Here is a 27,916-nt window from a genome sequence, read left to right as displayed (position 1 = left end):
TGAGCGTCTCTCTCTTCTCTATCTGTTTGTTTCCTTCTCTCTCTGAAGGACGGTTTGGTGAAGGCTAACATGGAGAAGCTCACCTTTTATGCCCTATCTGCCCCAGAGAAGCTGGACCGCATTGGCGCCTATCTGTCAGAGAGACTCTCCAGAGATGTGGCCCGCCACAGATACGGGTAAAACAAAGACAGTGAAAAGCAGCCAGAAGGTGCCAAAGACAACGATTTGCACAGATCCAGATACAAGAATTCATTGCAAAAATATTAGCATGTTTATGGCCTTGCTTATTTACAGAGATTTGAGTTGAAAGGAATACTTTGCATCCATAATGAAAAAGTTAATGTTGGAAACAATAAATGGATGCTTGTGAGAACATGTTTGCATGCAGTCATTTGCACCTGATATCTCATAGCTTTCATTTATTCTTCACAACAAGAAGCAAGCTGTACTCTATATTTTATAGCTGATTGTTCCTATCACAAGAACTTAACATTTTGTGGAGTAAAGCAGTAATGAAGTTATGAGTTGAATTCTTGGAAAGAGTTTTAGCCTAGACCTAGGCTACAGGCAACTGTGAAGGAACACGTAGTCCAGGACTAGGCTTAATCTCGGTCTGACCCTGTGTGCTTTTCAGGTATGTGTGCATCGCAATGGAGGCTTTGGATCAGCTGCTGATGGCCTGTCACTGCCAGAGCATTAACCTGTTTGTGGAAAGCTTCCTCACCATGGTGCGCAAACTACTGGAGGCCGACAAACCCAATCTACAAATCCTTGGCACCAATTCCGTGAGTACACACACACACACACACACACACACACACACACACACACACACACACACACACACACTTTCTTAGCCACTTATCCTTCTGGGCCATGGGATTGCTGGAGCCTATCCCAGCTGTCCCTGGGCATAAGGCATGAAACACTCTGGACAGGTCACCAGTCCATCGCCGGGCAAAACAAAATACAATGATGTGCAAATCATTTAAACCCTATATTTAATTGAAAATAGTAAACAACTCACTCCAAAACAATTTGGGACGGGGGCAATAAAATGCCAGAAAAATTTTATAATGCTAAAAAAAATGTGCTGGTTGATTTGCAGTTGGTCAGTAACATAAGTGTATAAAAAAAGCCTCCCAGAGAGGCTGAGTCTTTCAAGAGTAAAGATGAGTTCACCACTTGGTGAAAGACTAGGATCAAATATTGCAACAATTCAGGAATAACATTTCTCAACATAAAATAGCAAAGAACTTTTGCTTTTCATCATCTATGGTACATAATAACATTAAAAGATTTAGGGAATCAGCAGAAATCTCTGTATACAAGGGACAAGGCCAAAAAACAGTATTTGCTGGCCATGATCTTTGGGCCCTCAGGCAGCACTGCATTCAAAACAGACATGATTCTGTGGTGAAAATCACTGCTTGGGCTCAGAAAAAACTTCTGAAAACCACTGTCCACTTCTCTGGGCCCAAGCTGGATGGAAGTAGAAGTGAAAAAATGTCCTGTTGTCTGACAAATCAAAATTTGAAATACTGTGTCCTTCAGGCTAAAGACCACTCAACTTGTTATCAGTGCACATTTCAAAAGCCAGTATTCATGATGGTATGGGGGTGCATTAGGGCGCATGGCATGGGTGACATGGACATCTGTGAAGGCACTGTTAATGCTGAAGGATATATACGTGTTTTGGCAAAATGTGCTGCCAGTGTCTTTTTCAGGGAAGGACTTGATTATTTTAGCAAGACGATGTCAAACCACATTCTGCACGTATTACAACAACATTGCTCTATATTAAAAAGGTCCTGGTTAACTGGCCTGCCTGCAGCCCAGACCTGCCACCCACTGAAAACATTTGGCACATTATGAAATGAAAAATACGGCAAAGGAAACCACAAATTGATGAGTAGCTGAAGTCCTATATCAAACAAGAATGAGAAAACATTTCACTTTCAACACTACAGCAATTGGTCTCCTCAGTTCCCAAACACTTACAGTGTGTTGATAAAAGAAGAGGTGATAAAACACAGTGGTAAACAGACCCCCATACCAACTTCTTTGGAACGTGCTGTTGGCATCAAATTAAAAATGGGCATTTATTTTTCATAAATAATAAAATTTCCCTATCTCAACATTTGATTTGTTGTATGTAGTATTTTCCTTTAAAAATATGGTTTACATGATTTGCATATGACTGCATTCTGTTGTTATTTACATTCTGCACAAAATCCCAGATTTTTTGTAAATGGTGTTGTATAAATAAAAAAACAGCCATTAGGGGTGTACTTTGTGTACTTCTGGTGCCGGTCCCAAGCCCGGATAAATGGTGAGGGTTGCGTCAGGAAGGGCATCCGGCGTAAAACTTGTGCCAAAACTATCATGCGGATCACAAATATGATTGCCATACTGGATCGGTCGAGGCCCGGGTTAACAACGACCGCCTCCGGTGCTGTTGACCAGCAGGGTGCCGGTGGAAATTGGACTACTGTAGGTCGAAGACCATCAAAGAGGAGAGGAGGAAGGCGGGTTAGAAGGCAGAGAGAGAGAAGGAAAGGCAGAAGTGTGGAGGTTAGAGTAGGGACTCTGAACATAGGGACAATGACTGGTAAAGGCAGAGAGCTTGCAGACATGGTGGAGAAAAGGAAGGTAGATATTCTGTGTGTCCAGGAGACCAGATGGAAAGGAAGCAAGGCCAGGAACATTGGAGGTGAATTCAAACTGTTTTATCATGGTGTAGAGGGGAAGAGTAATGGAGTAGGGATAATCCTAAAGGAGCAGCTTGGGAAAAGTGTTCTGGATGTAAACAGAGTGTCAGACAGGATCATGAGCCTGAAGTTGGAGGTTGATGGTGTAATTTTGAATGTGGTCAGTTCATATGCACCACAGGTTGGTTGTCAGTTAGAGGAGAAAGAGGAATTTTGGAGTAAGATGGATGAAGTGGTAGATGGTGTCCCTAGAGAGGAGAGATTGGTGATTGGTGCAGACTTCAATGGACATGTTGATGAAGGAAACAGAGGGGATAAAGAGGTGCTGGGTATGTATGGTGTGAAAGACAGAAATGCGGAAGGTCAGATGGTTGTAGATTTTGCAAAGAGAATGGAAATGGCTGTGGTGAACATGTATTTTCAGAAGGGGGAAGAACACAGGGTGACATACAAGAGGTGAGGGAGGTGCACACAGGTGGATTATATCCTTAGCAGGAGATGCCACCTAAAGGAGATTGGAGATTGTAAAGTGCTACCAGGGGAAAGTGTAGCAAGGCAGCATAGGGTGGTTGTCTGTAGAATGAGATTAGAAACAAAGAAGAGGAAGATAGTGAAGACAGAACCAAAGATTAGATGGTGGAAGCTGAAGGAGGAGGATGGTTGCAGGCAGTTCAGGGAAAAATTGCAACAGGCCCTTGGGGGCAGTGAGGAGCTACCTGAGGACTGGGAAACTACAGCTAAGGTGGTGAGAAAAACTGGCAAAAATGGTTTGGGTGTTTCGGCTAGTCAGAGGAAAGAAGACAAGGAAAGTCCAGGAGAGTATTCAGAAGAAGAAGGCAGCTAAGAAAAAGTGAGATAACCAGAGAGATGAAGGAAGTAGGCAGGAGTACTGTGAGGCTAGTCGCATAGCAAAAAGAATGGTGGTAAAGGCAAAGGCTCAGGCCTATGATGAGCTGTATGAGAGGCTGGGCAGTAAAGAAGGAGTAAAGGACTTGTATCGTTTGGCTAAACAGAGAGATAGAGCTGGAAAGGATGTACAGCAGGTTAGGCTGATAAAGGATAGAGAGGGAAATGTACTAGTGAGTGAACAGAGAGTGTTGAGTAGATGGAAGGAGTACTTTGAAGAACTAATGAATGAGGAAAACGAGAGAGAGAGGAGGACAATGGGGGGAGAGATAGTGGATCAGGAAGTGCAGAGAATTAGTAAGGTGGAAGTGAGGGCAGCTTTAAAAAGGATGAAGAATGGAAAGGCAGTTGGTCCAGATGACATATCTGTGGAGGTATGGAGATGTTTAGGAGAGAAGGCAGTGGACTTTTTAACCAGGTTGTTTAACAAAATCCTGGAGAGTGAGAGGATGCCTGATGAGTGGAGAAGTAGTGTACTGGTCCCCATTTTTAAGAACAAGGGTGATGTGCAGAGCTGCAGTAACTACAGAGGTATAAAGTTGATGAGCCACACCATGAAGGTATGGGAAAGAGTTGTTGAAGCAAGGCTAAGGCGAGAGGTTCAGATCAGTGAGCAGCAGTTTGGTTTCATGCCCAGAAAGAGTACCACAGATGCAATTTTTGCGTTGAGAGTGTTGGTAGAGAAGTACAGAGAAGGTCAGAAGGAGCTACATTGTGTCTTTGTGGATCTAGAGAAGGCATATGATAGGGTGCCAAGACAGGAACTGTGGTACTGTATGAGGAAGTCAGGTGTAGCTGAAAAGTATGTTAGGGTGGTGCAGGACATGTATGAGGATAGTGAGACAGTGGTGAGGTGTGCAGTTGGACTGACAAATGGTTTCAAGGTGAAGGTAGGATTACATCAGGGATCAGCTTTGAGCCCCTTCTTGTTTGCAATGGTGATGGAAAGGTTGACAGATGAGGTCAGGCAGGAGGCTCCATGGACCATGATGTTTGCAGATGACATTGTAATCTGTTGTGAGAGTAGAGAGCAGGTGGAAGAGAATCTGGAGAGGTGGAGGTTTGCACTGGAGAAGAGAGGAATGAAAGTCAGTAGAGACAAGATGGAATACATGTGTGTGAATGAGAGGGAGGCAGGTGGAAAGGTGAAGATGCAAGGAGTAGAGGTTGTAAAGGTGGATGACTTCAAATATCTTGGGTCAACCATCCAGAGCAATGGACAGTGTACAAAAGAGGTGAAGAAGAAGGTGCAGGCAGGATGGAGTGGGTGGAGACGGGTGTCAGGGCTGGTGTGTGACAGAAGGATAGCAGCAAGAGTGAAAGGGAGGGTTTACAAGACAGTAGTGCGTTCTGCTATGATGTATGGTTTGGAGACTGTGGCTCTGTCTAAAAGACAGGAGGCTGAGCTGGAGGTGGCGGAGATGAAGAAGCTGAGATTTTCGTTGGGAGTGACAAGGATGGACAAGATTAGAAACGAGCAGATCAGAGGGACAGTGAAGGTGGAGCAGTTTGGAGATAAAGCCAGAGAGGCCAAGTTGAGATGGTTTGGACATGTATTGAGGAGGAATAGTGGATATAATGGTCAAAGAATGTTGGAGATGGAGCTGCCAGGTAGAAGGAGAAGAGGTAGACCTCAGAGAAGGTTTATGGATGTAGTGAAGGTGGACATGGAGATGGTTGGTGTAAAAGTAGAAGAGGCAGTGGATAGGGCAAGATGGAGGCGAAGATGGAGAAGAAGAAGAAGGGGTTGTATAAATAAACAAAAAAGTGGCTCATTTTTCAGTCAAATGTAAACTGTGCTGTGCTTGTTGAGGGTGTGTATATAGCGTGATCACATCCGTTAAAGCTGGCACTGTTGCTTATCCATGGGGACTGGAATATAAAGGCTTAAAGATTAAAGAGAGATTACTTTACCCAGATCTAGGCCAGCTGGGCCAGTGATTAAAACTGCATTTCCTATGAATATGGAAAGCACTGTACACACTTTAAGAAAAATGTGTGAGGACTTCACATGTGATTCAGCACTTTTTTCTTATTGTTATTTTCTGTCATTACAGTATGTGTGTTTCCGTAACATTCATTCTTCGCACACACACTTTGTGCAAACTTCCCCCCTCAGGCCTCCCCCCTTGAACTCTAAATACACGGTTTTATGCCTTTATGAGTAGTTGATACAAGTCATGGGAACAGGAGTGCTTGTGGACAATTCAATTCAAGTTTTTCAATGTTTGTGTTGTCATACCATAATAACTAGTCACCAGCAGGTGTTTTTTTAGCATTACACAATTTGTGTTTTGCTTGCCCTGTCTCATCATTTTTGGAAAGTGTTGCTAGCATTAATTTCAAAATGGGCATATATTTTTCAAAGAACTGTAACATTTTTCCGATTCAACATATATTGTGTCTATACTGTGAAAATTTTTTGCCGATTTATCCAGAAGAGCATTTGTGTGGTCAGACAGAGATGCTGAAGGAGAGGGCTGGGCTTGCAATCTCTGTTCAGGTTCACTACAAATGTGTTTGATAGGGTTAAGATCAGGGCTCTGTGTGGGCCAGTCAAGTTCTTCCACACCAAGCTCACCCAACCATGCCTTTATGGACCTTGCCTTATACACTGGGGCACTACCATTCTGGAATGGAAAAGGGCCTTCCCCAAACTGTTGCCACAAAGTTGGAAGCTTAGAATTGTTCAAAATTGTCTTGTTATGCTGAAGCATTAAGAATTCCCTTTACTGGAAAAAAGGGGCCTAGGCCAGCCATAGCAGTATTCCTCCTCCACCAAACTTGGCACAGTGCAGTCAGGTAGGTAATGTTCTGGCATTTACCAACCCAGACTCGTCCATCGCGGTAGATAGAGGAACGTGATTCATTACTTCTCAATGTGCTTCCACTGCTCCAGAGTCCAGTGATGGTGTGCCATCCCCTTTTGGCATTATGCAATTTGATCTTATGCTTGTGTAGGCTCAGCCAAAGAAACCTACATACATACATACATTTATACATGTATATTCCCTGTTTGAGTGGAATGTCTGGCGATCGGATCTCCGGTGACCAAGTGTGAGTGAGGAGATAAGTAGTGTAACTATACTGTCCTATACTATGTATGTAACTGTACTGTCCTACAGTGAACTCACCTCTTTCCAGCTTTACATAACATCTGCTCAACAAACTATATATATGCACATAAGTATGTATATATGTATGTATGTATGTGAATGTATGGTGTACATCTTTTTGACTGCAGGCAATCTATTTCTGCCCAATTTGTCAGCTTTCCTCTGTCCTGTCCATCAATGCAAAGGGACCACCATAAGACCACCCCCTGACCAGATATAATTTTGATGGTGGATCCTTCTCAGCACAACAGTGGTAATGGCATGCTGGTGTGTGTGAGGGTGTTAGGATCGTATGAGTTTATTAGGTATAGCAGTGGGATCTTTAGATACTTCACTCTCACTGTTGGTCTGTTAACCTCAAGTATCCAGCAAACTGTTGTCCTGTGGTCAGAAAATTAACATTGGCGATAGTATAACAGAATTTGTAAATGGAAAAAGAAAAGCTATAGTTTCTAACCGTAGACCTTTCCATTTACATTTGTACTGAAAAGGTAAGTATGTCTAATACATTTGTCAATATGTTTACAGCATGTTCAAAATCTGATTAACACAGGTGTGCTTAATGAACTCATCCCTGTGTAACATGATTAAATGTTTCTGCTTGGTAGATGATTGTAGTCTGTTTCTTTATTTATTAAGTTTGTGAAGTTTGCCAATATTGAAGAGGACACGCCATCTTACCACCGGAGCTATGACTTCTTTGTTTCCCGCTTCAGTGAGATGTGCCACTCCAGTTATGAAGATCCAGATATTCGCACCAAGTAGGTGTTGAACAAGCACTTCACAAAAACCTCAAAACATATTCAATAATTTATGAATGCCCAATTTAACCCCTTAATCGAAGAAGGCCTGCTGGCAGGCCCAAAGCTTTTTTATACACTTCTGTAACCTAAGATTAGCTCAGCCAGTTTACATTGAGGTCCCTGTCTTTACTGAATAATACCCCTTAATATGTATTAAGCATAATTATGTCATTTGCAAAATGCTTATTGACTTCTAGTCATTATTCCGTTACTCAGTCCTTATTCCCTTTATTCCCAATGCAGGCTGTACCATATTATAGAATGCGGAATATTTTGACTATATTAATCATTGAAGAATCTACCAATGCTGAATTCCGTGAAATTCAATTATATTTCAGTACTTACAAATGAGAAATAATCTTCATATGAGAATTTTATGTTTCAATTGCCATTTATAAGACTGTATTTGACAAATAAAATGCAGCATGGGAGAGTATGAAGGGTATGCCTATGCAAAGGTAGCCTTTAAATCTACCTTCTGCTTGTATGTGTGTATGTGTGTCTGTGTGCATGTGTGTAAGGATTCGAATGGCAGGAATCAGAGGTCTGCAGGGTGTGGTGAGGAAGACAGTGAATGATGAGTTACAGGCGAACATCTGGGATCCACAGCACATGGACAAGATAGTGCCATCACTACTGTTCAATTTACAGCAGGAAGAGATTACAGAGAGGTAACACACACACACATACACACACATGCGGTCTTAGCAGCTAGGTGGCATATTAATTATGTAACATATAAATTAGGTTAGAGAGCTCACCTGATTCAAACAACATAAAACTTTACTGAATTAATTGCATTTCGCTTTGATTTATGAGACTTTTTTAGGAAATATTATAGCTGGCCTCTCCATCTGTTACAAGTAACTCACCCAAATTTGATGTTTTCATTTGTAGTGAGATGTGAAGAGTTATTGTACAATATAAATTTTATAAATATAAATGTACCAATAAAAAATGTATTCAAATACTTTTTAAATTATTGAACAAAAAACAAAATGTGCTCTCCCCTGGGAAAAAAAAAAACCTGGGAGCAAATGTTAGACTTTTATCAGTTACCAAATGACTTGCTAATAAATCTCACTATGACTTTGATTAAGCTAATTAGCTCCTAGTGGAATGCTTATAAATGAAATACAGCTGTTGCGCTTTTGAGGCTGAAAGGACACCGTGCATAATTCATCCATTTGGCTTCCAGAATACCAGATAGTCAGGATGCTCTTGTAAAAAAAGTGTTCTCAGCGGTTTTATTCTGAATTGAGAAATACTAAAGAAATCATAGGAATGACAAATGATTAAAAATCTCAGATGACACATCAAGGTCATCTGTTTGTTAAAAAGACTGGAATTACTAAGAGGAGCTTTTTATCACTGAATTCTACTTACCTTGTTCTAGGACATTTTTTTCCTAGTTCAAGATAAAGAAGTCCTCAAAAAGATAGTTCATTAAAAAAATGCATATATGACTTTGTGCATAAGGCTCTGCAAGTGAAATCAGCAGGAGAATATTATCATCATGCACATTCAAAGGATTTTTTAAAATGAGTAATTAAGTTTATTTAATCAATCAATCAATCATGACAGCCTTGCTTTAGAATTATTATCTGACTTGTGAAAACTACGTACACTGGAGACTTGTACTGGAGTAAAATCAGAGATCTTGTAAGTAATCAGTAAAATTATAAATTAGGCTTTTCCCAGGTAAAACCAATCTATAAATAGGGCTTAAGTCAACTGCGTTAGAAGAGGCCAAACACTGAAATGTGCAGCGCAGTCTCCTCAAGGACCAGAAGAGGAAAACACTGTTCTGGAACACTGAAGATGTCAATGGATACAAGCAGGGGAAGTCAGTCACGGCCTCAGTATGTGAGCCGATTTTCTGTATGCATGAAATAGATTCATTTTATTTTATTTCTATAGCATATTTTACAAAAGACATTGTCACAGAGCAGCTTTATAGACATCTGTGTACAAGCCTCTGATGAGTGACACAGAGGGCAATAATAATAGCTAAGGGATTCATTATGAGTGTAGGGCTGAAATAGAACTTCCCAGAAAAGGCTAATGGGATGATAAGTGTGTGAATCTGTTGGTTTTTTCAGATCACCCTCTCCTGAGACAGAGAAAGAAAAAGAGAGTCCAATAGAGCTGACTGAGAGGTGTTTCAGAGAGCTGCTGGGTCGCGCTGCCTATGGCAACATAAAGAATGCTGTTAAACCGGTCCTTATGTGAGTATGTTCCCACACGAGGGTGGCATAGAGTGCATGACCATTTTCTTTGCTTGTTTGAGATTAGTAAGTCTTTTTCATTAAATTTGTAATGTGAAGTAGTAGCCTATTAACAAATGTTAGGAAGAGTCATAATTTAATATGAGTTACTCGGCAGTAAGTAATAGTAATACTATTCTTATAATTAATATATGAAAAAATTCTCAATGTTCTGAGTTAAAATATTTGACTTACAATATAAAAAAGAAATTATAAGCTATAAATTAATTATATTTACATTAATGATGTTTATTTTAAAATGACTAAATAAACAAAAATATATACAATTAAGCCCAATACACTGATAGCCCAATGTTAGTGTTGTAAGGTGAAACACTGTATGCCTTTGAGAGAAATATTTTGTGTCAGTAATGGCTGTGCAAGGTGCAGCTTTAACTGCCATTTCCTGCTTGCCAAGGCTAATCATTAATTCTCTTGTTTATGTTTCCAGGCACCTTGATAATCATTCACTGTGGGAGGGAAAAACCTTTGCTGTGCGCTGTTTCAAAATCATCATGTACTCTATTCAGGTAGCATTTACAGCTTAGGCTTTTGCACGTGTCAGGTAACTGGCATCAGAACACATGGTGGAACAAAGGGTATTTTACATCTCTATTACCAAAGAAGTTGGGACGCTGAGTGATGTGCAAATCATTTCAGCCATATATTTCATTGAAAATAGTACAAAGACAAAAAATCAAATGTTGAAACTGAGACATTTTATTGTTTTTTTGAAAAATATATGCCTGTTTTGAATTTGATACCAACAACACGTTCCAAAAAAGTTAGGATGGGAGCATGTTTACCACTGTGTTTCATCACGTCTTATTTTAACAATATGCTGTAAGCGTTTGGGAACTGAGGAGACCAACTGCTGTCGTTATGAAAGTAAAATGTTTTCCCATTTTTGCTTAACATAGGATTTCAGCTCAATAGTCTGGGGGCTACTTTGTTGTATTTTTCATTTTATAATGTGCCAAATGTTTTCAGTGGTGACAGGTCTGGACTACAGGCATGTCAGTTTAGTGCCTGGACTCTTATAATACAGAGCCATGCTGTTGTAATACATGCAGAATGTGGTTGGCATTATCTTGAAATAAGCAAGGCCTTCGCTAAAAAAAGTAATCTGGGTTGCAGCATATCGCTGCTGTCGGAAGAAAACCTTGTATCTCCATTTTTGTCGTTTTTCAGTTTTTGACGTAATCTGAAAATGCTTGTTGTCCTTTAGATACTATGTAGATTTCATACTGAATGGACCAAAAGAACCAACCCAAAATGAATGGGAAATACGTCTGGATCCATTGACTTACATTAAAAGTAAAGTATGTTTTTTCCTTCTCCTGTAAAGTTACCATTTTGGAGATAAGAGGTTTTCTTCCGACAACAGCGATATGTTGCCAGAACAGGTATGTATCATTCAGTTATATAGCATTAATGATGTCTTAACAGATGTGCATGTCACCCATGTCATGTGCACTAATGCACCCCTATACCATCATGAGCACTGGCTTTTGAACTGTGCACTGATAACTAGCTGAGTGGTCTTTAACCTAGAGTACATGGCCCATGATTTCCAAAAAGAAATTCAAATTTTCATTCATCATACCAAAGGACACAGTGTTTTTCAGAAGTTTTTCTGAGCCCATGCAGTAATTTCCACTACAGGATCATGTCTCGTTTTTAATGCAGTGCCATCTGAGGGCTCAAACATCAGCAAATTGGCCAGCAAATACTGTTTTTTGGCCTTGTGCCTTGCATACAGAGATTTCTCCAGATTCTCTGAATCTTTTAATATTATTATGTGCTGCAGATGAGATTATGTGTTTTATGGTGAGAAATGTTATTGTTGAACTGTTGCACTATTTGATTGTGCAGTCTTTCACAGAGTGGTGAACTCATCTTTACTCCTGAAAAAGTTTCAACATTTGATATGTTGTTTTTGAAGCATTTTCAGTGAAATAAATGGTTGAAATAATTTGGACATCATTGCATTTTGTTTTTATTTACATTTATCACAGTGTCTCAACTGTTTTGGAAATGGGGTTGTACATACATTTTCGATTTGTATTAACGTAGTATGTTTTCTAGCATTATTTAAGTGAATTAATCCATCATTACTCTGGATTTTCCTAATAGTCTCAGCATTCACACCTGGTCATCCAGCAGCTGCTTGGTCATTTGGATGCCAACAGTAAAAACTCAGCGACAGTGCGGGCTGGGATAGTGGAGGTGATCTCTGAAGCAGCAGTGATAGAGGCCAGCGGCTCTATTGGTGTGTGTCTGGGTTGACTCTACACTGTTAGGCCACTAGAGGGACTAAAACCTTCTAACAAAGCCACAGAACATAAAAGCTTTAGTCGTCTTTCATTTATTTAGTTATTAATCCAGCTATTATTTATTTACTGAGGGGGAATTCACTTCCTGCTAAAGTCTGGCAGGCACTCTCAATTATTATTATTATTATTATTATTATTATTATTATAGATTATATTTGTAAATTCTTTTTTTATTACAATGGGATCTATTCTGTTTGTTTCTGTTTGTATTAAGCTGAGAGGAGGGTTTTGTTCTCTGCAGGGCCGACGGTACTAGAGGTGTTTAACACTCTCCTGAAGCAGCTTCGGCTCAGTGTGGACTATGAGCTCACTGGCTGTTATGAGTCCTGCACCAGTGCAGGAAGCAAGGTCATCAAAGTGCATGAGGAGAGGCAGCTCCAGGAGGCTGTCATCAAGACCATAGGTGAGGCTGGATGTGTGTTTTGTGATTGTGACCACCTGTGATGAAACTTTCACACAGATTTTCAAAAAGATCCTTGAGTTAGCCTGAAAGTTTGAGTGGGCTACATAAGCACATTGTTTTTTAACCCGCCCCCTGTGCATGTTCCTATGCTCATTCTCTTTGCCTAAAGGATCATTTGCGAGCACTCTGCCCACGTATCAGCGCTCAGAGGTCATGCTTTTTATCATGGGCAAGATTCCTGTGCCAGGGATGTATCCTGCACTAGGGTCTGCTAACACAGGGTAAGCAAAAAAAATCCAGTAAAAAGTAATCATGTAGAAAAGTGTTTAAAAGATATGCATCTTTAGTGAATTAGCTTAATGTCACACTGAAAAATGAGGAAAATCCAAAATTGAAGCAAATTTATTCTGAGATATAAAAATATATATATATATTTTAAATATAAATATTTTTAAGAAAATCACGTGCCACATTTATCAGCACCTCTAGAAATTCTTAGAAACAACACTTAACTGAGAAAATATTTTCCATTTATTTCTTGCTTTTTAAGTTGATAAGAGTTTCTAGGAACTTTCATGCAGCAATCCATGACTGGGGTGTATGTGTATATGTATATATATATATATATATATATATATATATATATACACTGCTCAAAAAAATAAAGGGAACACTCAAATAACACATCCTAGATCTGAATGAATGAAATATTCTCATTGAATACTTTGTTCTGTACAAAGTTGAATGTGCTGACAACAAAATCACACAAAAATCATCAATGAAAATCAAATTTATTAACCAATGGAGGCCTGGATTTGGAGTCACAGACAAAATTAAAGTTGAAAACAAACTACAGGCTGATCCAACTTTGATGTAATGTCCTTAAAACAAGTCAAAATGAGGCTCAGTATTGTGTGTGGCCTCCACGTGCCTGTATGACCTCCCTACAATGCCAGGGCATGCTCCTGATGAGGTGGCGGATGGTCTCCTGAGGGATCTCCTCCCAGACCTGGACTAAAGCATCCGCCAACTCCTGGACAGTCTGTGGTGCAACGTGGTGTTGGTGGATGGAGTGAGACATGATGTCCCAGATGTGCTCAATCGGATTCAGGTCTGGGGAATGGGCGGGCCAGTCCATAGCATAGTGCCTTCATCTTGCAGGAACTGCTGACACACTCCAGCCACATGAGGTCTAGCATTGTCCTGCATTAGGAGGAACCGCAAGGGGTCTGAGGATTTCATCTCGGTACCTAATGGCAGTCAGGCTACCTCTGGCGAGAACATGGAGGGCTGTGCGGCCCTCCAAAGAAATGCCACCCCATTACTGACCAACTGCCAAACCGGTGATGCTGAAGGATGTTGCAGGCAGCAGATCGCTCTCCACGGCGTCTCCAGACTCTGTCACGTCTGTCACATGTGCTCAGTGTGAACCTGCTTTCAGTGGCGAATTTGCCAATCCTGGTGTTCTCTGGCAAATGCCAAGCGTCCTGCACGGTGTTGGGCTGTGAGCACAACCCCCATCTGTGGACGTCGGGCCCTCATACCATCCTCATGGAGTCGGTTTCTAACCGTTTGTGCAGACACATGCACATTTGTGGCCTGCTGGAGGTCATTTTGCAGGGCTCTGGCAGTGCTCCTCCTGTTCCTCCTTGCACAAAGGCGAAGGTAGCGGTCCTGCTGCTGGGTTGTTGCCCTCCTATGGCCTCCTGGTGTACTGGCCTGTCTCCTGGTAGCGCCTCCAGGCTCTGGACACTACGCTGACAGACACAGCAAACCTTCTTGCCACAGCTCGCATTGATGTGCCATCCTGGATGAGCTGCACTACCTGAGGCACTTGTGTGGGTTGTAGAGTCCGTCTCTGAAAGCACCACCAACATTCAAAAGTGATCAAAACATCAGCCAGAAAGCAGAAAGGTACTGAGAAGTGGTCTGTGGTCCCCACCTGCAAAACCACTCCTTTATTGAGTGTGTCTTGCTAATTGGCAATAATTTCCACCTGTTGTCTATTCCATTTGCACAACAGCGTGTTAAATTGATTGTCAATCAGTGTTGCTTCCTAAGTGGACAGTTTGATTTCACAGGAGTTTGATTTACTTGGAGTTATATTGTGTTGTTTAAGTGTTCCCTTTATTTTTTTGAGCAGTGTATATATATATATATATATATATATATATATATATAGCGCTGTTAGAGAATTACAAAAGAATAGTTTCTTGGAGTCACCAAGTCTCGAAAACTACCTTCAGACGCCACCTCCATGTCAACAAATCATTTGTCATTTGTAAATCATCTAACCACAAAGATTTGCTAGAGTTTGATAAACACTCCCAGGACTTTGACTGGAACCACATTCTTTGGTCAGTTGAAACAAAAATTGAGCTTTTTGGCAACAAACAAGGTAGGTTTGGTGTAAAAAGAAGCATGACTGCACTGAAAAGAACCTGATGCCCACTGGTAGGGTGCCTGTGATGTTGTGTGTCTGCTTTTCCTCCTGGAATCCTCATTTAACGTACAAGGCATCATGGACTTTATGAAATACCTGGACATTTTAAATGTAAATCTGTCTGCCTCTGCCACACAAACTAAAAATGGGTCATCATTGGATATTTCAGCAGGATAATGATCCAAAGCACATGTCCAGATCAACACGAAAATGGTTTACTGAACACAAAATCAAGTTTCTACCACAGTTATATCAGTCCCCTGATCTAAACTCCATGGAAAACCTGTGACATGAGCAAAGGAGGAGAGTACATAAGAAAATACTTGGGACCCTAGAGGTAAAGATCCTCTCTGTATTTTTACACTTTTTAAGATGTTATAGCAGAAGACTAAGTGCTATTTTATTGGCAAAGCGAGGTTGTACAAAGTACTAAATGCAGGGGTGCAAATAATTGTGGCACATATGGTTTTGTTAAAAAGAATTGTTTCTTGATTGTTTCTCTGAATAAATTTACTTTAATAAGGTCAAATTTTCTAATTTTTCAGTGTGAGATTAAGCTAATTTACCAACAGATGATTTTCCTGTAACCCTTTTTACTCATCTTTACCAGGGATGCCAGTAATTGTGGAAAAATAGATGTATGTTCCAGACTTGAAATGAAAATGCAAATTTGAAAATGCTAGTTAGATTGTGTATAGTTGCATTTCCCATGTAATCGTGCATTATTTAAAATGCAAAATGTGCATATGCATTTCTGTGTATGATGGCTGAAAAAAGTAAATATTGACCAGCAAAGTGCTTTTGACAAAGTGCTTTTTTCATTTTCAGGTATGATTTATGATGTGACTTGGACATATTAAAAAAACAGAATATCAATCACCCATCTGCAATTACATTTCCTCATTATCCCATACCAGCTCTGCCAGAATTAAAAATAATTTCCTGTTTGCAATTGCCAGTCACAAATGTCACTAACTTTGGTGCTTGTGCTTAATCAAGAAAAACTGATTAAGAGACAGAAGTTAACTTTGGTGCCCCATCCACAGTGTTTGACTAACAAGAAACCTTGTCAAAGTTATTATTCAGAGTCATACAATTAAGACAATGAAAATGAAATGTCAAAAACACCTTGTTGCTTTTCCTACCATTATGCAAACAAATCCAAACTCAGATGCACATTTTGCATTTGAATTTGAACTGTCTTAAATAATGTAATCTCACATGGGAAATGCAATTGTAAACACAGCATATAATTAGCATTTTCAAATTTGTATGAAAAGAAAAACAGCTTACGGCTATGAAGAGAAATACAACCTCTGAAGCAGTCTATTTAAAAATAATGTAATTCAAATGTTAATGCACAGTTACTTTATGTTATGCAAAACAAAAGTTTGGACACTCTAGGTCAGTATTTAATAACAGTCGCCTTGGCTGATCACCACTTGCAAACACTTTTTGTAGCCAGGTAGGAGTCTTTCTATTTTTTTAGGAACTTTAGGAATTTTTTGCTACTCCTTCTGCAGAATGCTTTTAGCTCTGCAGTATTCTTGAGCTATCATGCATGCACAGCATGTTCAAAATCTACCCACAGATTTTCAATAATACTTAAGTCAAGGGACTTTGACAGTTCATTCCAAAGTAGGTCAGGACAGATTTTGAAGTAGGTCAGAGTGGATTTTGAGATATGTTTTGAATAACTTTCCCAGTTACAGAGTCTGTGACTGGCTGGGTTACATTTGCTATCAGAATTTGCTAATATTTATTGGAGTCCATGCTTCTATCAACCTATGCAATGCCTCTTGTACAGCTGATTACCACAAAGTTCCAAAACGTTAGATCCACCCCTATGCTTAACAGTTGGCAAGGTGTTCTTTTAATCAAATGCTGCTTCTTTTTTTCTCCAGACATGCCTTTGGTGATTGTGGGCAAAGAGATCCTTTGTTACTTCAGACTACAGCATTTTTTCATGTTGACTTTTGTGATCATCCCTTTGATGGCTTTTCCATGTAGATTATTTGATTATTTTTGTGCAAAGTAGAACAGTATACCTGCCATTAGCTGGCAATTTGTCCAAACTTTTGCACATGGCACAACTACTATTTTTAAAGTAACCATGCATACCATTTACAGATATAGTTTGAAGTAGTTCATAAAATATGTGTGTATTTGTGTATATATATATATATATATATATATATATATATATATATATATATATATATATATATATATAGTGCTCTTCACAATTATTGGCACCCCTCATTAAGATGTGTTCTTAGACTTCTAATAATTTTTTTTAATAATATAGGACAATACAAAATAAGAGAAAAATCCAACCTTTAATTCAAGTGCATTTATTCTTTTGCATGAAATCATCTGTGCCACAATTATTGGCACCCCTGATGTTAATACTTTGTACAACAAGACAGCAATTAATCTTCTCCTATAACATTCCACAAGATAGGAGAATACAGAGAGAGGGATCTTCAACCATTCCTCTTTGCACAATCTGTCTAAATCACCCAGATTCCTGGGTCCTCTCCTATGCACTCTCCTCTTCAGCTCACCCCACAGGTTTTCAATTGGGTTGAGGTCTGGAGACTGAGATAGCCATGGGAGGAGCTTGATTTTGAGTCTGGTGAACCATTTTTGTGTAGATTTGGCCACATGTTTAGGGTCATTATCTTGCTGAAAGACCCAGTGAGGACCCATCTTCAGCTTTCGGGCAGAGGCCACCAGATTTTGATTTAAAATGTCCTGCTATTTCAAAGAGTTCATGATGCCATGCACCCTAAGAATGTTCCTGGGGCCTTTGGAAGGGAAACAGGCCCACAGCATCACTGATCCTACCCCATACTTCACAGTGGGCATGAGGTGCTTTTCCACATACTCATCTTTTGTGTTACGCCAGACCCACTTAGTGTGTTTGTTGCCAAAAAGCTCTATCTTGGTCTCATCTTGGTCTTGGACCAAAGCACACGGTCCCAGCTGAAGTCCCAGTACCGCTTAGTGAACTCCAGATGGTTACGTTTATGCTGGTAAGTGAGAAAAGGCTTTTTCCGTACAGCCTCCCAAACAGCTTGTTGGCATGTAGATAGTGCCTCATGGTTGTTATGGAGACGTTGTGACCCCAAGATGCTACTCTTTGATGCGATTCTGTAACAGTGAGCTTTGGAGAACTTTTTACTTCTCTTTCCGTCCTCCTCACTGTGTGTGGTGGCAAGACAAACTTGCGTCTTCATCCAGGCCTGTTTGCCACTGTTCCAGTTGTTTTAAATTTCTTGATGATTCCTCTGACTGTAGATGTGGGCAGGTGTAGGCGAGTGGCTATTTTCTTGTAGCCATTGCCTGACTTATGAAGGTCGACACACATCTGCCTTACTTGAATGGTGTGTTCTCTTGTCTTTCCCATGTTGAAAAGTGGATAAGAGAAAAAGGCCTGTGTCACATCATATTTATACCCCAGGGAAACAGGAAGTGATGAATTACTAATTAAAGGTTCCTAGATACTCTGATCAACTTTATAAATTACAGTAGAAACGACAGAAATGCTTCAATTACATTTATTTTCTAGGAATTGTTAGGGGTGCCAATAATTTTGGAACAGGTGATTTTATGAAAAATAATGATTTATTAGTCAGAGATTTTTTTTTATTCACTTGAGTTAAAGGTTACATTTTTCTACAATGATTTTTCTACAATTATTTCAGTGTGAGATTATGCTTCAGAAATAAACATTGAATTTATTTTAGGGATTTTAACACATCTTAACGAGGGGTGCCAATAATTGTGGAGGGCGCTGTATATATGTACAGTGTAGATTGATAGTTTCTGTTTCAAATAGACGTTTCTGGAAACTGTTGATTAGTCCTGCACTTCGGCATTGGCTTTTGCTGCATCTGGGCCAGGATGGCTTACCATTATTGATGGAACAATGAACTCTGAATTATACCAGCAAATTTCAGTAAAGGAAAATTTCAGGTTGTGAACACAGCTAGACAACAACCCTAAACACACAAGCCATTCTACCAAAGAATGGCTAAAGAGGAATAAAGGTAATGTTTTGGAATGGCCAAGTCAAAGTCCTGACTGTAATCCTATAGAAATGTTGTGGAAGGACAGCAGCAGTTCATGGGAGGAAACTCGCCAACATAACAATGAAGCTGTTTTGTAAAGAGTTATGGGATAAAACTGGAAATATCTAATATTTTTGTCTCCTTTGCTTCATTTGGTTCTATTTATCTACTATTAGGAGTTATGTAAAAGTCTGATAAACTTTTAGGTAAAATGTTTCTTTCATAACTTTCAAGCACCAACATATGTGTATAGTACATGGTTAAATTTAGTCTTTATTTGTATCTTTTTAAAATTGAAGTGCCATTTAAATGATCCTGTTTAGAAGCTGTGGCATTTCTATTTTCCCTCCTTTTTGCTTTTTCTGGGACACATTTCTATATAACACAAAGGATATGCCTTGATTTTTCATTTCGTTTTTCACTTTAGGTTTGAAGGAAGCAGGATGATCCAAATTATGCTGCTGAAATCTCTGCTGCAGGTATGATGATTGCCATCACTAGATTATAATTTGTGGCATGCAGATATTCTAACTACAATAACTACAGTTATTTTTGATCGACATAATAAGGGGATCTAATCTCTCTCTCTCTCTCTCTCTCTCTCTCTCTCTCTCTCTCTCTCTCTCTCTTTTTTTTCTTCTTGTTCTCAGGTGACAGCAGGTTTCCAGACTACAAACATGCTGACAGCTCTGCCAAGCTCATTCCTGGATCCTCTGCTGTCTTTTACGCTGATGGAGGATGCTGAGATCCGTCTACTCGTGCTTGATATCCTCATCAGCCTCATCGATCGCCATGACAACCAACTGAAGTTCTCCTCTCTTAGGTGAACGCGTTTATTCGTGATTCCTTGCAGGAGTCTAGGAGCAATTTTTTCTTTTGAAATAGACCAAGTTCCAAAAAATGCTTGCATTTTTGCATCAAGGAATTGAAGTTTAGGTTAATGTTTTAAAGGATGAATTTGTTACAATGATGTGAAAGCAATTTTATGAATCCATTTTTACTATTAAATGATCTATTTTTCTATTTTCTATTTCTATTTATATTATATTAATTTTGTTCTATAGCTCCTAATATAATACGTTTAAATAATTTGTAACATTATGCATTATTCATTCATTCCTTTCTGATCGTTTACAGGGTGCTAACTGACATTTCCGTGTTGAAGCTGAAAATGGACAAGTGCTCACGGCAGGACAATCTGTTCATGAAAAAGCACTCTCAGAGGCTTTACCGCCATGTCTTCCTGGCCTCTAAAGAGGAGAACAGCAGCCAGGGGCACTTCCAGTCTCTCTACGCACTGCTGGGGCTGATCTGTGTAGAGCTGGCCAATGAGGAGGTGGTGGTGGACCTGATTCGACTGGCTCTAGCACTGCAGGTGCTTTTGGATTTTTGTTTCTTTATAAAATCTCCTAATATTCCAAGACAGGTTATTGCATGAGTGCTTAACATTATCCATTAAAGGTCCCATTGTCCACATACAATTTGTTAGAGAAATCTGTTTTTTTTTTTTAAAGTTTTTTTGCTGCTGTTCATTATACGAATGTCCTCTTTAAAGCTATTTTTCATAAAGTCAGAAACATTCTAAGAATGCTTTAAATCTCCAGTGGTTTGTCACTGGCTTCTTATAATGTCTCATGAAGTACTAATATTCATTTACTCTTTATTCATTGTGCTTCTTCATAAGTATAAAGCTCATGTATTTAGATAAGTATGAGCGCATGTGCATAAAGAAACCCAGAAAAGAAATGCTGATTAAATCATTAAACCACCTTATTAAATCTCCAAACCAGAAGGTCCATTAGTGATTTTTAATGAATTCACACTGTATTTTAACTGCTTCATTCTCTTCTCAGGACCTGGCCTTGACTGAAGAGTCTCTGCCAGTCTATAATCGTTGTGCTATTCACGCCCTTTCAGCTGCATATTTGAACCTCATCAGTCAGCTGACCACCGTGCCCACCTTCTGTCAACACGTCCATGAGGTGAGTTTGAGCTGAGTGAGCATAGTCAGAGATGTGTAGGAGATAAAGCATGGTTAGTGCTGCAGTGTCTGAGGGTTGGATGTCAGACTTCAGTCCTGGAGAGCCACAACACAGAAGAGTCTGTTTTCTAATTTAATAACCCTAATTTAATCTGATTCTGATGTTTAGTATAAGAAATTAGAACAGGGTAAACACAGAACTATATGTACAACTACATATACCACTATATGTACTACCAACTTACTGTCTAATTGCCTGATCATCATGAGACATGAGATCATGAGTTCAGATCTTGGTGAAAGCCACAGCGGTCCATGAGCAGAAGTCTTAGAATGGAAAGCACTCGTCCCCACCCCATCCCCAAAGACACCATATGATAGGGGAATTTATAACTGTCCTAACCTGCAGATGGAGTAATCTGCTTATAGTCAACATGTTTACTGCTTTTTGAGATCTCAAAAAGCTGCGAAATCAGTTAACTTATCATTTTAAGATATATATTTGGAGTACAATGAAATATTAACCCCTTAAATTCCCAGGCTCATTATGCATATGGAAAGCAGTGTAAACTGACCGAGTTATTCAGCCAGTTGATGAAAGGACCTGATGAATGAGGAGTGAACGTTCCTCGCCATTTAAGGAGTTAAAGGGACAGAATAATATTTTCTGAGACAGCTAAGAGAATGTCTCATATCTTTTCTTTTTCTCCACAGGTGATTGAAGCAAGACAGAAAGAGCTTCCTTTCCTGTTGCCAGAGGATGTCTTTGTTGAGACTCCAAAGTAAAGAGTCAAAAACTGCTCTTTAACACTTTTTTTTCAATGCACTTTCACTTTGTGCCTCAGGCACATTTGCTAATACTGTTGAAGCCTGATCTTTGAGCTTTTTTTTTGTTATTTACTACATACACCCCAAAAGGCTAACAAGCTGCAGCGTGAAAGAAATTTGTATAGGTCAATATCCTTAGTCACCTCTAAAGTCCTTACACTTTGGAGTAACGTTCTCTGCTGTACAGCATTAATCTGTGCTAGGTTATCTGTCACTTAAAGATCTGACAGGTGATCTTTGGGCTCTTAGAGTAAATATTCCTGCCAAATACAAACACCTCTGCTAATCCCTTAAAATAGCTATAATGCTCATAAAAAGTGAGAAAAGCCTGACAAAAATGTAAAGATTTGATGATTTTGATCATTATAAAATATCCTAAATATCTTTTCTACTTACAAACACACACATTAAACAGAATTTCATTACTTGTTTACATGAATTTGGAGTGAAAAATTATAAATATTAAATTATATCATACTTTTTATTGCTGTGACTTCTAAAACTTAAATGTACATTTATCCTGTGAAATGTAAATTTTCCCAGCCATAACAGTGTTTTTGTATGTGCTTGGAGGTGAGATGATTTTAGCTCTGGTCTTTCAGGATTCCAGAGAAGTTGGAAAAGGTGGAAGGAGAGGTGCTGTTCTCACAGGCTAAGATAGCGGAGACGCTGGGGGGAAGCGGCTATAACTCTGAAAGACTGGCCACTCCATATATCCCACAACTCACAGGTGTGTCCTGCGCAGGATTAAAGTTTCATTTTAATTTTTCATTTTTAATTTTTAATTTAACCAGATAATCAGACTAAAATTCTAGAGGATCATTTTCTAAGATACTATTCATCTAGTGTTCCCTGTTGCTTGTGATTCAGATGAAGACAGACTGTCAAAGAGAAAAAGTATTGGGGACACCATCTCTCTGCAGCTGGAGGTAGAATCCAGACTCAGTCCAGAGAAAGAACAGGTGAGAGAGAGTCTCTCAGATGAGCCACAGGCCTGTCAGTTTCTGTGTGTGTGTGTGTGTGCGTGTGTGTGCGGTCAGGGGTGGAAAATGCTTAAGTAATCGTACTTTGTTACTACACGAGTATTATTTTGGAAGATTTGTACTTTACTCAAGTATTATTCAACTTGAATAGTTGTACTTTTACTCAATTACATTTCTAGGAGACTTTACTTTCCATCTACTCTTTCAAAGTACTTTTTACAAAAAAAGGCCATGAGGTTATTTTAATGTAAAAAATAAATGTCCTGACTCTTATCTGTTAAAATTAGGGCTGCTAGGGTTACAACTTGATAACCCTAGTTTTAACAGATAAAAGAATGATTGAGGTCTAATTATGGTCTAGTTTAATGTTGGATTTTGTCTTTACAGAAATCTCCAGCAGAGCAGATCACATTTGAAACCCTCAAACAAGCCATTGGTAAGAAAATAATACATATAATAACACAGAATAACGGGCCACACATGTGAGATGTTCGAGAACTGTGTACATCCTATGTTTATTTTGTGCACTGTATGTATGTGTGTGTGTGTGTGTGTGTGTGTGTGTGTGTGTGTGTGTGTGTGTGTGTGTGTGCACAGCAGACAGTGTGAGTTTGGAGGAGCAGGAGAGGGAGCGCAGGAGGCAGGTAGTGGAAAGATTCCAGACAGCTCCATTTGAGGAGATTGCGGCTCACTGTGGGGCCAGGGTTAGTGCACATGCTAAACTAATATATATATATGTGTGTGTATTTTTTTTTTGTTCAGTTATTTTATAAGTGTGTTTTTGCTTTATTTTAAGCAATTATTTTGAATAACTGATGCTGGTATCTTTTTTTAGGCTTCACTACTACAGAGTAAACTCAACCAAATCTTCGAAATAACAATCAGGTATGTAATGTAACAGATGTGCAATAGCAAGTCACAGTGCTCTATACACAAAAAACTTATAAATTTAAATGACTTGATTCAAATTTTGCATCATTTGAGAGCAAAAACGAAATATATTACATTAAAACTATTTTGTCCTTTAGTTTACATTCTTTTGGAAATAACAATACTAAAATATGTAATATATTTTATTAATGTAGAAATTATTTATACATTCACTACATTACTAATGCAAGTACATTAAATGCAGACCTGTTTTATTATAGATATAACTCACATGCAAATACAGTTACTATTTATTTGCTGATTGTAACATATTGGGAAAAATAAAGCATAAAATGTGCCCTGTGTAAAAGGTTTTTCACATTTATTTTTTATGATATCAATTTTCCAATATATTAAAATCAGCAAATACTTAGAAATTGTGCATTAAAATGTGCAGAAAAATTACAGTTTAAGTTCCCTACAGAGGATGTCACCATTTTTTATGTAAAATGTCAACAAAACATAATATGTCTGGGGAAGTCATTATTATCGCTGTTGTTGAAACAAAACCTTGTATCTCCATTTTTGTTGATTTTCAGTTTTTGACATAATTTGAAAATGTATGTTGACTTTTATATTGTTATTCCATGAAGGATGGAGCAAAATAAATGGCCAAAAATGACTGTAAAAGTGTCTGGTTCCTTTAACGTACATTGAAAGTGTATGTTTTTTCCTTCTCCTGTAAAGTTACCATTTTGGAGGTATAAATTTTTGTTCTGACAGCAACGATACATTTTTCTGTATGACACACTTAAATTTGTTTAAAAGGAATGGCACACAGGATAAAGTTGACATAATGATGGTGTAAAGACCCTCAGTCCAACCTTCAGCATATCAGTCGTGGGCTGGAGGTTAGGTAACTGGCCCGGTGACCGGAAGGTTGCCGGTTCAATCCCCAGTGCCAACTGTCCACAGTCCATGACTGAGGTGTCCTTGAACAAGACACCTAACCCCCAATTGCTTCCCAGCGCTGTGGATAGGTACTTGCCCAGAGCGGTGGGCAGCCCTATCCATGGCGCTGGGAAGCAATTGGGGGTTAGGTGTCTTAGGCACTGCCCCTAGTGTGTGTGTATTCACTAGTGTGTATGTGGTGTTTCACTTCACGGATGTTAAATGTGGAGGTGGGATTAAAAAAGTATTCCTTACTTAAACTGCCTCCACCCTTTTAATCAGCTCACAATGTATCTCATAAGACTCACCATCATGTTAGCTTTAACTTTAAAGCTGTAAAGTTTTACAGAGAACATTGATTTCAGTTTCATCCTACACACCACCTTGAATCTGGTTTCAGATTAACTATCTGCAGATCTTTCCTTGCATATGCAACTAGAAAAGCTGTCATGACCTTGTTTAATCTGTGTGCTCCCTTTTCATCATGTCCTATATCATAATAGACAAAATGTGATTAAAGTTCAAGAACACAGCTTGTATTGTCTTTTTCACGTGATTGACCCCTCTCCCTCCTTTTCCCTCCCTCCCTCCCTTCTCTCTCTCTCTCTTTCTCTCTCTCTCTCTCTCTCTCTCTCTCTCTCTGCACGCTCAAACAAATAGGCCTCCCCCTAGTCCATCCGGTTCTGTCGGGAATGGGCACGGACAGAGTCGCTCTGTACCAGTCTACGAGATGAAGTTCCCTGACCTCTGTGTGTACTGAGCTGCATCTTCCCATGCCACTACTCATCATCTTTGTCATGTGTTCCCTTCCCAGGCGAAGATGTCTTCTAAACTCTTATTCCGAATTATATATTTTGCTTACTTTTGTTCAAATGTGGTTATCTTTGTCCGGTATCCTGTGGCTTTTGGTAAGAAAGATGAATCCCGAGCCATGTGACAATGTGCCTGTGATCGGTTGCACTGAAAACAGAAATGCACTAATCAATGGACATGACTTGCATTGAAAATTTTTTCATAAGTATCGAGAGCAATTGACAGTACACTTGACTGTGATAGAGGAGAAACAGACACTTCAGTGGCTAGCTAGTATAGGCCAGGATGATGATTATTTGTGGATGATATTTCCATTATGCTGTTTAATTTACTTGATGTAATAGAATACCACTTACTTTTGCTAATTCAATGAGAGCAGTGACTAGCTGAGTCATTCCATAAAAAGGTCCCATTTGTGTGTAAATTTGTGTATAAATATATAGTTTTAGGCATTTTTAGATGTCTGTATATACAGCCACTGACGTTCCGTCTCAAATATTTAACATTTATTACAATCACACATCATAACCAAATTGAACTTTTTCACATTCACACGAAATATGCTAATTTAGTTGTGTTGATGAGTTTTGCTGTCCACTCTATGTTTAGCCTTGAAAATAATGGACTAGCACATTAAGGGAAATCATTTAAGCCTTTTACGTTTGACAGGGTGCATCAAGCAACATGTCTACCCCATCACTCAAAATAGATATTTTTTTGACAAATGTAATTGTAATTATTTCTTACAATTTTGAAATGGTCAAATTTATGTTAATGTGTCCATGATCATGTGGAATGACTCAGGCAGCTCATAGTTTGCTCACAGGTAGAGACACGGTGTGGCGGTACAGTAGTGCAGTTCTAGTGTGTATGCCTGCAGTAACTTTTTGCCATGAACACCAAATGAGGAAGCTGTTGGTTGGTATTTGTACAAGAGACTGCCTTAAAAGAGATTCAATTATTGTGTGGTAATATGTTAGATGTGTGCATTTTAATTTGTCTTTTCCACAGGTACTGTGGCATGTGTTTCAGTCAATGTGTCAATAAGGGTCTGTTTTATTTGAACTGTATGAAAAGGCACATTACCGAGAGTAGACAGGCACATATGTTTTCTTGCATATTTAAAACGTTGATGTTTTCTACACACTGCAATAAAATTTGTATTAAGAAGCAATAAGACTAAAGACCGATGTGTTGTTTGGTTACTCTGGTGGTTTGGTGGTTTCTGATCAACCACAGTGATCAAAGAATGATAACTGAAAACATGAATTATGGTATCAACTGTACCTGGTAGTTTTACTATACTGACGAAAACTACAGAAGGGGATGTGTGTAAAATCTATTATTTCTGTAATCAATGACTGTTGTATTTTTTGCTAAGTTGGAAAGCAGTGTGAAAAATAAGCTCAGAAACTGGCTATTACTATTCCTTCATCCCTGTTCACCAAGTAATTTAGCACTGCATTTAGTTTAACAAAATTCAAGTAGTCAAAGTAATTTTACTTAGTGCTCTTACACTTGTAGTACAGTATTTACCTTGATATTGATTTTATTTGTGTCAGTACACATACTGTGTACAACATAGTAGATTATTTTCCTGGATCACAATACAGAATTTGAGCATTGTGTGTATGTATGCTGCAATATGTACTCTGTGTTCAGTGACTGTCCATCTTCACATGTGGATGTGTTATGTTATTTTAATGTCTCTCACTTATTAACCCAAATGACAGTTTGCTTTCCTATAGTGAAACATATGTATACTGTATTTTTGGTTGTTCAGTCAATTTCCAAGGGGCAGTCAGTCTGTTCCTGTCAGTGTCAGTGTAAACTGTTTGGCCAAAATGTTGGAGGCATATGATTCATAAATGTCTTTTCGTATTATTTGTTTTTCTGTTGAAGTGGCAGATTTATTTAAATTTTTAAAAATATTGTTTTTAGAAAAGTAAAATATTCAGAACATCGCCCCACAGACTATTTTGTCCATGGTGGGTATAATGTGAAGTTAATCAAAATATTGCTAATTGTTTACATGTGAGGTGACAAAAGTGGTTTTGCATGTACGAGACAAATATCAGTATAACTACGTATTTGTTCACTTTTTTTGCCTTTTTCAATCGCTGCATGCCCAAAGTCTTGTTTGTCTTTGTCTTAATTTGTCAGGACATTTGGAGGTGCATTTTAATCACTGTGAAGGGTAATTTCGCTGTGTTCTATGTCTTCTTGTCTGGTAAAGGCATTACCTGTCCCAAACAATTCTTGAGAACACTTGTCTCCTTAAAGAGTATAATATATTGATGTAAATACATGTTGTAAAGACTATGTATGAATAATTAAAATGTTAATTTTATTAAATGAGTGGTTTGGCTTGTGTGTTTGGCATTTTACTGGCAACGGGCATGTGGTTAAAAACATTGTCAACATTGTAA

The 27,916-nt window shown here is 38.8% G+C and overlaps 1 protein-coding gene across 2 annotated transcripts in view; it reads left to right on the top strand.

Moving 5' to 3' along the window:
• Positions 1-27,837, top strand: part of efr3ba (EFR3 homolog Ba (S. cerevisiae)) — a 40,587-nt gene extending 12,750 nt beyond the window's left edge. The window contains exons 3-22 of one of the 2 annotated variants that reach the window (XM_037541937.1): positions 49-176; positions 635-785; positions 7,373-7,494; positions 8,058-8,207; positions 9,639-9,764; positions 10,255-10,333; positions 11,940-12,075; positions 12,381-12,542; positions 12,712-12,823; positions 19,489-19,540; positions 19,712-19,884; positions 20,199-20,436; positions 20,915-21,043; positions 21,757-21,824; positions 22,473-22,600; positions 22,741-22,832; positions 23,241-23,289; positions 23,454-23,557; positions 23,689-23,738; positions 25,335-27,837. In XM_037541937.1, coding sequence (XP_037397834.1) covers positions 49-176; positions 635-785; positions 7,373-7,494; positions 8,058-8,207; positions 9,639-9,764; positions 10,255-10,333; positions 11,940-12,075; positions 12,381-12,542; positions 12,712-12,823; positions 19,489-19,540; positions 19,712-19,884; positions 20,199-20,436; positions 20,915-21,043; positions 21,757-21,824; positions 22,473-22,600; positions 22,741-22,832; positions 23,241-23,289; positions 23,454-23,557; positions 23,689-23,738; positions 25,335-25,434 — 2,349 coding nt within the window. In that variant the 3' untranslated portion in view covers positions 25,435-27,837. Of the gene's footprint in view, positions 1-48; positions 177-634; positions 786-7,372; positions 7,495-8,057; positions 8,208-9,638; positions 9,765-10,254; positions 10,334-11,939; positions 12,076-12,380; positions 12,543-12,711; positions 12,824-19,488; positions 19,541-19,711; positions 19,885-20,198; positions 20,437-20,914; positions 21,044-21,756; positions 21,825-22,472; positions 22,601-22,740; positions 22,833-23,240; positions 23,290-23,450; positions 23,558-23,688; positions 23,739-25,334 lie in introns of both variants that reach the window. The other variant, XM_017708811.2, reaches the window with a different exon arrangement.
• The last annotated feature ends 79 nt before the right edge of the window (positions 27,838-27,916 follow it).

The sequence above is a fragment of the Pygocentrus nattereri genome, chromosome 10 (genome assembly GCF_015220715.1).
Source record: "Pygocentrus nattereri isolate fPygNat1 chromosome 10, fPygNat1.pri, whole genome shotgun sequence".
In the NCBI taxonomy this organism is placed as follows: domain Eukaryota; kingdom Metazoa; phylum Chordata; class Actinopteri; order Characiformes; family Serrasalmidae; genus Pygocentrus; species Pygocentrus nattereri.
The sequence above is the reverse complement of the archived record's forward strand: the minus strand, read 5'-3'. Positions and strand labels throughout refer to the sequence as shown.